This window comes from Nelumbo lutea, chromosome 4 (genome assembly GCF_056320005.1).
Source record: "Nelumbo lutea isolate HS-2025 chromosome 4, American lotus-T2T, whole genome shotgun sequence".
Taxonomy (NCBI): Eukaryota; Viridiplantae; Streptophyta; class Magnoliopsida; order Proteales; family Nelumbonaceae; genus Nelumbo; species Nelumbo lutea.
The window spans coordinates 27,794,248-27,806,366 of record NC_142687.1 but is presented as its reverse complement, the minus strand read 5'-3'; the positions used below and the strand labels follow the sequence as shown (position 1 = coordinate 27,806,366).

The window sequence follows — 12,119 nt, the reverse complement described above, 5'->3', positions numbered from 1 at the left end:
AAAAAAAGAGATTGTGGGTTTTACATGCTTGAAAATACTTTATATGTTTGCTTTTATTTTTGAAATTTCATTTGAATACGCTTTACATGTTATGTTTATGTGTTTTAATTTTAGATAATTGGTTTTTTAAAACATTTATTTTAAAATTTATGTTTATATTTTTATTAACATCATGTTTAATATTTTTTGCTTTTTTAATTTTTTTTTTGGCATTTTTTTGAATTTTCTGAATTTTTTTTTTTAGTTTTTTTTGTAGTAGTTTTGTGTCTTTCTTAAAAAGTTGCATGCCTCACCTTGTGCCTTGCACCTTGCACCTTAGGCGCAAATTGGCCCTTGCGCTTTTAAAACACTGAGATGAGTGCAGAGGTTCATTTCTCCATGTCATTTTTCTATCTTGGTGAATGGAGTAGCTAGGGATTTCTTACCAACTAAAAGGGGCCTTAAACAAGGAGACCTCTGTCACCCTTCCTTTTTTACTTTAGTAGTTGATGTGTTGAGTGAAATGATTTTATGGGTTGATGCTAACAATTTGATTGGAGGGTGGAGGGTTGGGAGGAAATGGTGGTCACACATTTACAATTTGCAGATGATATCATACTTTTTTGTGAAGGGGAAGAGGTGGATACTTTAGCTAGTGTTGGGATGTGATGTAGGGGCATGGCCATTTTTGGGACCACTACTGGGAGGGAATCCAAATGCGAGCAGTTTTTGGTACCCAGTGATCAAAAGATTTATGAAGAAGCTTGCAAATTAGAAGAGAAACTACATTTCCTTGGGGGGTAGGATAACTTTAATCAAGTCCACTCTGGCTAATTTTTCGGTTTATTTCTTGTCTACCTTCAAAATACCAGTGAGGGTGGCAAACCAGATAGAGAAGTTTATGGGGGACTTTTTGTGGGAACCGGGGGACACCAAGAAGGATGACCTAGTGAAGTGGGAGGTGATATGTAGAAGTAAGGATGATGAAGGCCTAGGAATAAAGAATATTAAGTTAAGGAATATAGCCTTGTTGGGGAAATGGCTATGGAGAATTACCATTGGAATAGGATAGGCTCCGGTATAAAGTGATTGTTAGTATACATGGATTGGTAGACAATGGCTAGGATGCAGGTCTTGACCTTAGGGCTTTTCAGTGTTCTCCCTGTAAAGCCATACATGGTATTTTGCCTTCCTTTCTTCCTTTTTTTCAAATTTGATGCCAATGTTGGAAACAAAATGTTGTTTTGGGAAGATGTTTGGATTTATGAGTTGTCCTTAAAAGATAGATTCCCTGCTATTTATTCCCTTTCAAAGAACAAACAAAAAGTGATATCCTCGGTTTTCACTGATAACTATTGGGATTTGGGCTTGAGAAGAGTGTTACAAGAGTCAGAAATCGGTATAGTTCATGAATTTGTTAGTTTTTTAGGGGTGATCTACTTAGATCAATCTTGCTTGGACAGTAGAATTTGGAAACCTTCCCCTTGTGGTTATTTCACTTGCTCTTCTTTTTACAATGTCCTCCTTCAGTCCTCTAACTCTGCGGGGAACTTTCCAACAAAGGAGGTATTGTGCAGCCTTGTACCACCAAAAGTTCGGGCTCTTTGCTAGGATGTGACACTTAAAAAATCAATATTTTGGATTTGCTACAAAGAAAAAGGACAAATCAATGCCTTTCACCCCATGATTGTAGCCTTGATCAGTTGCACTCTAAAATGATCTTTAGTGAAGTTACCGTTTCCAATAAGAAAAGAGATATGATGGCCTTTCCTTTCAATTAGGTTCAATGGTTTTAAGCACAAATCTTTGTTATTGTGCTAATTGCATCACTTGGTTGAACCAAGCACAAATCATTGGGTGGTCGTTGGTTCCTATTATATCACTTGTAAAACTCCTCGAAGTAGCCTCCTGTTATAAGGTGGAACAAAGAACATAGTTAGATGGCCACTTAACAAATGTTATATACCTTGGAAAGAGATTACATTAGCATCACACTTCAACTCGATGTGCTACAGTCCTTTCCTAATGAATATGAGTTTTTCTCATCATCATCATCCAAGCCTTATCCCAACTATAAGGGATCAGCTACTGAATCCTATTTCCTTGTTCTATTCTGTTTAATGCAATGAATATGAATTTTTCTGATACATAAAAATCTAGTAGCAATATGCTATACCAAACTTGTTTTCCACAGTTTTGTGAAGTTTAAGTATTTTAAGACCACGTTTTGTTATTTACTTGTATTATCATTTCTTTGTTTTCCTCGTTTAATGGTCATTGAATAAGGTGCATTAAGGTCAAAAGGTGTTAGACTTTCCCTTAAAATGGATACAGACAAGTAAGAATTAAGAGCAATGTTTGTTCTCTTGTATGTGGAGAGTTCACGGTGATCTCTTACTTTTCCTACGTATGTTACTTTATTAGGATGTCAACCACACTAACAATGCCAAAATTCACACTTTTGCATATTGTTGCTGTATTTTTATTTTTTATAATGATGTATTATATAAATCTCTGCTTTTCAGTGACTACTCCTTAAAGGAAGCAGCTTCAACAGCTTATGCACAGGTATGTGCACCATACCATACATGGGCTGTCAGGACAGCAGTTGGGGCTGGAATGTATGCACTCCCAACAAGGGAACAACTTATAGTCAAGCTAAAAGAAACCGGTAAGCTTGTGATCTAGCGTATACAGGTCCCTTTTAGAAAAATACAATCTAGTTGGTTATTTTAAATGAGTATTGATGTTTTTAAGAACAAGGCCAGACAGGATTGTTGGACCAGGAATTTCCCCCTAATGGGTCTGTTTACATGTTGGACACTATGAAAATGTGAAAGAATTGACAAAATAAGTAGCCTAGCCAAGAACCATACAGATTTCTGGTAATAGAAGTCCAATTCTAAATATATACCTCTCTCTCTCTCTCTCCCTTTATTTTTTGCTACATCACCAGATTGACCTTGGGTTAAATCAGCATTTGAATTGCATAAGCTTCTGTTGGGTTCACCATCTAGTCAAGTTTCAAAAATATTAATAAGAAACTTCTGTGTGAATATTTTAATTTAAAGTTGCGGTTTTATTTGAAATCATATTTAATGAACTGAACACAACCCCAAGTACTGAAACACCACCATATCTGTACAGGTTTATATAATGATAATGCTTTAGGACATTTAACTAGATAAATGTGTTTCTTCAAAAAAAAAACTAGATAAATGTGTGGTAGTGGAAATGATAAGTATAGGGGAGAAAGGTGAAAACATCTTTTGATAGGCAGAAATATGTTAATGCATTTCAGTAATCTATATATGTATTTGGTATGGATTCCTCAATGCATATCTTATTACCAAGTGCTTAAAAGTGAATTTGTAGGGAACAATTGGAAACATCAACTTTTCTATATTAACAATTCACGGTTTTCTTTAGCATGCCCAGTGTATGTGTATTCATATTCTTATTATTCAATTTGGCTACTATTCCAATATTTACCATTAAGGTAGAGTAAAATTTTGATAGCAAAGGAGAGATTAATGAGAATGTTGCTCATAGAATTAGAGTAGGTGGACAAAGTGGAAGGGGTAATCCAGGGTCTTATGTGATGAGACTTGAGAGAATACCACCTAAGCTGAGAGGAAAACTTTATAAAACAACTACAAGGACAACAAGAAACCCCATGTCCAAAAAATGAGTGATGGAAATGCAAATGTTGAGGTGGATGTGGGGGGAAAACTAGAAGAATTTGGTAAAAAATGGACTTATTTCAAGAAACGTAGGAGTATCTCCAATAGGTGTTCAAATGAGAGAAGTATACTAAGATGAAGAAGTGATCTGTTAAAAATTGAAGTGGCTAGAAGAGGTAGGGGAAGACCGAAAAGGGCATAGGCTGTAGTACAGTAGTAAAAAATGATTTGAGGGGCACTAATTGAATGGAATGGAAGAACTGGATTCATGTAGCCAACCCCATATAGTTGGGCAAGGCTTAGATGATGATGATGATGATAGGTAACATTTATAATAAGATATTCTTTTACTTAATTAATAAGGTGAACTAAATCTAGGGAGTGATCAATAGATAAGGTTCGAACTTTGAACTTCACCAAAATAAAGTTTTCCTCCTGTCAAAGAAAGTTTAATAGTAAACAGAAAGCAATAAATAATAATAGTAGGTATTCAGAAATCAGAAGTGATGTTAGCATTACTCGTTAGAATTCCTATTTTTAAGATCTCTGCAGTTCCTTTTTCAGTTGGCTGTAGTACGTAGTGGCAGCCTATAGGTGCAGTTGGCATTTGGTCAATTCTGGACCTGAACATGTTTATTATTTGGATGAAGGTAGGTATGAACCTCGAAGAGAGGTGTATTGACAAGTACCCTAAAGAATTCCGACCATATCCTGTATAGATGTTATTTCACTTTTACCTAAAAAAAGAGATAATACTCTTTTACCTAAAAAAGGAGATAATACTAAGTCCCTACAACTTAGTGTTGTAACTAATTACCGTTGGAACTCTTCATCGCTTTAATGAGCCCCACCTTTATTTTTCTCGTCATTCTTGTCTACTTTGCTACCTTCTTGGAGTTTTCAAGTATGGGTTGCTCCACATCATCTAACATCCACACCTTTACTGTATTTTGTTAGATTTTGATTTTGCAGTCTCATTGATTACTTATAATACCCATTACTATTGTTGCAGACCACTCCGTAGAGAAGGAAATGAGAAGGTACATTAATGCCTCACTTCCAGTCATACAATACATTGATAACCTTTACATTTCTAAGAATATCACTTTAGACTGGTAGCATGATCTGTTAAGATGGTCAGCTAGCACTATACATACACAGGTTTTGTTGCTATCAAAGCCTTGTTCCATCTTTTCTGTAATTAGTTTTGTTGTATATATGAAACGCTTATTTTAGTGAATCTTGAGCAACTTTCTTTGGTTCGTCTGAAACACCCCAGAGATGTGTACAAAAGATGTTAAATTGCGTTATTGATTGCCCACAATGAAAATCACACTACATGTCGAGGCATGACCAACTTAGGTTGATATAATTTATTGACAAGGATGCAGGACCCACCATTAACTGAAGTTGGCCTAACCAATCGAGGTCTTGTTCCCGCAATTTATAACCGTTATTGTGAATCGTTAATAAGCAATAGATGTGATTATGAGGAAAAGAAAAAGGAATATCTATGTATATATAGCAAAATGGTCTACGTTACCTTGCTTCTCCTTTCTCCATTACCCCAACTTTGCATTTTCCTTGACTCTCTCTCCTCCCCTTCTCATTATTCTCAATTTTTCTTCTCAGAACTCTCTTTTCCCATTGGGTTCCCCCCCCCCCCCCCCAACTCATGTCTCTCACTTTTTCTAACCTAACTTTTCTCCTTAATTAGCTTAATATATGTTTTATCCTCTCTTTCACTTCTATCTCTAATTACCTTTTATTCTTTTCACTTTCTCATAAAAGTAGGCTATATTTTATTAAGATTTGCTTTTCCAAATCAAAAAATGCTTATATCCAAGGTTCAAAGTATCGACATGTATTGGCCCCTACAGTGGGTGTATTGGGTGTTTGATTGGTTCAGGGGGTGGAGGAGTTTTAAACCACCCCCCTGAACCAGTTTTGAAAAAAAAAAGTATAAAAAAAAAGTAAAAAAAAGGTACCGATTTGCCCGATTCGCCCCTAGCGACGTATCGAGTGTGTTATAGAGTGATTTCAAATAGAGGGGAGTAAGGGGAATTTTATGTTTCCTATATATTCATGGCAACTTCCATTATTGTTAAACAATCTATTCTAAAATAATAATTTATTGTTAAATAATCTATTAGTTATGAAAATCATTAAATTTTTATGGAAAATATTCTACCAAAAATTGTGAAATAATTATTTCAGAAATAATCAATTATTTAACAAATATTAAATAATTTAAATAATCTACAAAAAATTAACAAGCAGTCCATTATTTAATAATTTTTTTATTAATAAATGTTCAAAATTTCAACGTTTAGCGTTTTACATTAATCATTGTAATTTAATAAATTTTCATTAATTTTTTACAATAATAATTTTTTGATAAAAGATATTACTAATTAGTGTAATTTATTAATTTCTATAAAATAAAAAATTATAGTTAACAATTATCAAATAATTAAGAAGTTAATCATTGAAAAAATATTCTCCAAAACTATATAAATAATAACCTATTATTATTCAACTAAATAATTATAAAAATTTAGAAAAATTAAATTAGGAAATTAATCTATAAAAAACTGTTTCATAATTAGTTGAATAACAATCCATTATTATTATTATTTCAATAGATAATTATTAAATGATTTAGAAAAATTATTAAGTCTACCCACACCGATTTAGACCACTTGGTTGAGATCATACCTGGTTTTACATTAATTAATAACAAATGGTTTACTTTTAATTAAAAATAATGTAATTTACCATAATTTCATTGATTTACTATAATTACATTTACTTTTATTAATAGTAAATTAGGCTTAAAAGTAAATAATTTACATTAATTTATTGTTATTGTAAATAATTAATTTACTATACATAACTACTAATCAATAGAAATTTCAATAATTTTTTAGAAATTATTATAAAATAGTATAATTTATTGTTATTAATTAGTTATATAAAATTATTAGAATTGTAAGGATGACAATTTTCCCTATAAAACTGAGGTCTCCTTTTCCCACCTTGAACAGGGCAAGTTTTCTCAAATCTTAAATGGGATGGGGTAAAGACAAGGTGGGGACAAGGAAAATATTTTTGTCTCAAATTAGGGATGGGATTTGCATATAATTCCCCAAACCCGATGGTAAATTAGTAAAATATCTATAGATTTAATATTGATTTTTAAAATATATCTAAATTTTTCTTATATTTTTATAATCCTAGGATCCCATAGTTTCATTTGTAAAATACCCCCAAATTGTCATAATCCAATTCCTAAAATACCCCCAAATTCCTATAATCTTATTTGTAAAATATCCATAAATTAGATTTTTTTAGATGATTGCCTTAGGGTGAGAAAAATTTAAGAATTACCCATTTCTAACAAGAAATGAGTGCCTTACCCCGAACCTGCCCCACCCCATACATTGCACGGGCCCCACTAATATCTAATTATAAAATCTCACTTTGGAAAGAATACACTCTTCTCTTTATAAAAAAAAGTACACACTTCTCAAACTGAGCCAAAGTGAAAAACGATAGTCCTGACTCATGAGAACTAATATCACAAGTATTTTGAATTAATAGTTGACAATATAAATATTAACGTGATAATAAGAGGTCGGATCTGCTGGGACGAATGGCTAGCAAGTTTTGGAGTGGCATGTATCATCGATATAATCTCACACATTACTCATATTACCTACTTACCTTTTCTCTAAGAAAACCTATAAACAAAAACTAGCGGTTTTCCTACAAAAATTCGACTTTACTTTTTCTGATTGAATATAGTTTACCCTTCTCTCTTCTCTATTCAAGGACATCAAATTAAAGCTTGTATAAAAGTTAACATTCAAATATTCATGGACATTATCATCATCATTTAAGGCCTGACCTACTTATGTTCTGTTCATTAAAAACCATGTGGGGTTGGTTACAAAAATTCGGTTTCACCATATTTTGTGTCATATTAATTGTTAAATTATGAACATTTAAACCGTTTCTTACTTTTCATCAGATTAATAGATACTAGTCGAGTCCTTGATATTGCATCAATCTACAAAAACTAGAACAAAAAGAACCTGAACAGAGAGGAGAGAGAGAGATTGCTCATTACAGCCGCAAAGACTACTGGCAGGCTACTGACTAGAGTCTTCATTTAGGATTTAGGATCTGTGTTCCTCACAGTCACATCTCATTGTGTATTAAAAACATGTCCCTTCAATAATAACATATCTATACTACTTTAAAAAAATATAAATAGCCTCAATAATAACATATATGTACTACTTTAAATGAGTTAAAAAGAGTTAATTTTAAGATTTTCAATACATTCAATTCTCTCTCATTAAATGCAACATTTAGGCTGTGTTTGGAAATGATGCAAATGGAGTGTAAATCCCGGTTCAAGGTAAATTTATAATCTAGTTCACTTTTGCTTGTATTTGGCAACATTACATTTATGCATTGACAAATGACAGACCAATGCATATTTACATTGATAATTAGATGTAAAAGTACATCAATAAAAAAGAAATAAATTTGCATTAAAGTGGGCTTTTAATAAAAAAAAAAAAAAGAAGCATATGCTTTATTGAAATTCATGTTTGCCTCCATTACAGCTAAAAGTCTGTTTGGTAAAAAGGTAAATTTGTTAGTGCAAAACTAACCCAACTTTGCAATTTATATGAACTGTTTTACACTTCACATATTTGCATTCACACTTATTTGCATTGTTTCTAAATGCAGCCTTAAGGTATTAATTTGCATTCACCTTCATTGAATCATTAATTTAAGGATTTTTTTTTTTTGTTTTTCTCATCATTAAATTCTATAATTAAATCCATACATAATAAATTAATAATTTCAATAACATAAACACTTATAATTTTAATATCTACCTAGAAAAAAAATAGTGTTTTCATCTAAGTGGTGGTAAGAAATTAAACCATTTGGGTCAAATGGACCAATCCATGTTGCACAATTAAATAACAAAATTCAAAAATATATAAAATGCAAAAAGTATAGAAATTAAAAAAAATGGGAACATCTTTAACATCATATACTTGACATATAAAACAATAATAAGTATACCCACTTTTGCCTTCGAGTCATAGGTAACCGGTTTGAATATCAAGGTCAAATGAGTCAAACCACTCTACGATGTCTGCATCAACACTGTGTGTGTGTGTGTAAAAATACATATTTTATCAATAATTAGTATAATATGTTTGATATATATTATAGTTATGTTTTACATATATTTTACAATTATGTTGTATGTATATTTTATAATTATGTTTTACATATATTACATATAATATATGTATTATGTAATATTTATTTATGTTTTTTAATTTTAATTTAAAATTTTTTATTTATAAAAAATATTAGAATTGCAATTTGGAGCCAAAAAAGGGGTTTTTTTGCGAAAATAGCAAGGCAAGACGCCTAAGGCCCTTAGGACGTATAGATCTTGAAAATTACTCAAAAAAAAAAAAAGATAACCTCAATTAGACATCAGAGTGCAAAGTTATGGCTTTCAAAATTTTGCACATAATTAAGTGTGCAACTTGCAACCTAGATATTGGATTGAACATGGCAATGGTTGAATTGCTCGGGTTAGACGGTTTTTAACTGAAATGGGGAGTTTCAACAGAACCAAACCCAAGATCAAGGCCGAGTGACTATTTGAACAGTTCAATCAGCCAGGTCACCAATAGGTTGAAAAACATTGGTGATAAATAATAAATGTTTTTTTATTAATGATGGAAATGGAATGTAAAATTTAAAACCAATTGGAAGTAAAACTATTTTCCTATTATCTCTCATTAAATCGCATATCTAAGGTATATTCTCTTATTAAATCCTATATTTAAGATATATTTTTCTCATTATTAAATTCAACTAATTAAATCCATAACATTAATTTTAATAATGTAAAAATAAATATTTTGAAAAATAATTTGATAACAAAACCATTTTCTTCCCTCTCAGTGGTGGGTAAGCAATTCAACCATTTGGGGCCAAATGCATTAATTAATATTGCCATAATTAAATAATATGTAAGAAGTACTTTTATAAATGATGAAAATGGAATGCCAAAATTAAAATCAACCTAAAAATGAAATGATGTCATAATCAAATAATTAAATTTGTAAAGACAGAAAAAACAAAGAATCACAAAAATAAATTTTGTACATAAGATATAATGTTATATATTTATAAAAAATAAAATATGGGGTACATGTATACTATTATACATTTATTATATTGAAGAAAAATAAATATTATATATAAGGTATAATTTTATCAATAATGGAAATGTAATATAAAATTTAATGCTAACCTAGAAATCAAACTTTTTTGGGGTCTTGGGTTAGTGGTATAGGTCAAATGGATTAATTGATGATATGATAGTTAAATAATAAATATTTAAAAAGTAATAAAAATGTACAAGTAATCAAAAGAATATATAAAAAATTATATATTAATTATGTCAAACAAAAATTAAGTGTGACAAGTAAAAATTATTTATATAATGTTGATGATATATATAATTTAAAACTAATCCGAAAGCACTACTTTCTTATCTAAATGATGGGTCAAAGGTCCAACTTTTCAAATAAATTCATAATGTCATAATTGAATAATAAATATTCAAAAAAAGATTGAACACAAAAAAAAAATACAGAATTTTGTTAAAGGCATTTCAGAGCATTTCTAATGTTGTATAATCATCATATTAAATAAAAATAATTGTTAAAATAAAAATTATTTTTATTTAAGACAAAAATGAAACACGAAATTTAGTAGTAGTAGTAGTAGTAGTAGTAGTAGTAGTAATTGTAATTTAAATTTTCTACATGTGCACATTTAGTACAAGTATTTAAGTTTATTTTTAGTAATATTGTTATTTTTATTAATTTTCAATTTATATCTTAACTATGATATATCTCAAATTCAAGTAATTAATATGAAAAAAAAAATCAAACATGTAATGCACGTGCTTAATTACTAATTAACATAAGTACGGGAGATGTTCCCAATGTGAGGCTAGAACATACGGTAAGGTCGATGCCTTACTTGAGTAATAGTCATGGTTGATGTTGTGTCCAAATTATGAAAAAAAAAAAAAACAAAAAAAAACAAAAAAAAAAACAAAACAAACACATGCTAGATCATAACAGAGATTATTATAAGCCAAATGCCGTGATCATAACTAGCCATGCACTAATCGATATTGTTACACAAGAGATTATTAGAAGCCCATGTATTTAAGGCCTTAGACATTCAGGCTATGTTTGGTTTGAAGGAAAAGGTAGGGAAACCTATACTTTTTCCTTGTATAGGTTTTCCTTCCTTTCCCTACTTTTTCCTCCAAACCAAACACAAGCTTCATGCCCAATTTCATTGTCATGAAACCTACTTTGACTTTTCTTGAAGAATTGGTGAAATGAAAGCCTTCTTAAGGAATAACACACATTTTTTTAATATTAGCCTCTTAGTTTGGAAGGAGTAAAATATAAATATGTACCATACAAATACATACAAAATGCAAGGTTTTGCACTCTACAAATTTGTATTTGTATTCCTTCTAAGCTGAGCTTGAAAAGAGTACAAATACAAATATGTAAAGTGTAAATACACACAAAATAATTCAAATTACAAGGTTTTGCACTGTACATATTTGTATTTGTACTCCTTCCAAATTGAACATTTAGCTGAGTTTACAAGGAGTAAAATGCAAATATCTGCAGTATAAATACATACAAAATAATACAAACTACAAGGTTTTGCATTCTATGTATTTATATTTATACTCCTTCCAAATTCAACCTTAGAATCAGTTTTGAAAGAATACAAATACAAAAATATAGAGTGCAAATATATACACAATATAAGATTTTGTATTCTACATATTATACTCCTTCCAAATCTAGGGGCTCAATTTGAAAGGAGTGTAAATACAAATATATATTATACAAATACATATGAAATAATACAAAATGTAAAGTTTTTCACTCTACAAATTTGTATTTATAGTCCTTCCAAACTCGGCCTTAGAAACAAATATCCTCTAAAACCAAAGTCAGGGTTTAAACGGATCGAATCAAATCAAATATAGGAAAATCCAAATTCCATTGTTTATATTTAAATTCGAATCAGATATAATCCATTGAATTTATATCAAAACGAAATCCAATTCGGATTATAATTGAATATTGAATATTATTAATAAAATAAAATAAAAATAACTAAGATACTATATCATCAATAAAATGAAATAAATTGACTTTAATATCATATTTCATTAAGAAAATGAATTGAAAATAACTTCCATGAAACTTACAAAGTAAAAACTTGAAACCATTATCGGATCGGATAGGGGTGGATCTCTATTCGATCCAATTATAAACGGATCGAAACCCGTAAATAATT

The 12,119-nt window shown here is 30.4% G+C and overlaps 1 protein-coding gene across 2 annotated transcripts in view; it reads left to right on the top strand.

Annotated features, from left to right (window-relative positions):
* Positions 1 to 4,933, top strand: part of LOC148854804 (Glycolipid transfer protein (GLTP) family protein) — a 28,533-nt gene extending 23,600 nt beyond the window's left edge. For both annotated transcript variants that reach the window (XM_088984394.1, XM_088984395.1), the window contains 2 exons: positions 2,505 to 2,650; positions 4,675 to 4,933. In XM_088984394.1, coding sequence (XP_088840520.1) covers positions 2,505 to 2,650; positions 4,675 to 4,781 — 253 coding nt within the window. In that variant the 3' untranslated portion in view covers positions 4,782 to 4,933. The remainder of the gene's footprint in view (positions 1 to 2,504; positions 2,651 to 4,674) is intronic.
* Positions 4,934 to 12,119: the final 7,186 nt, after the last annotated feature.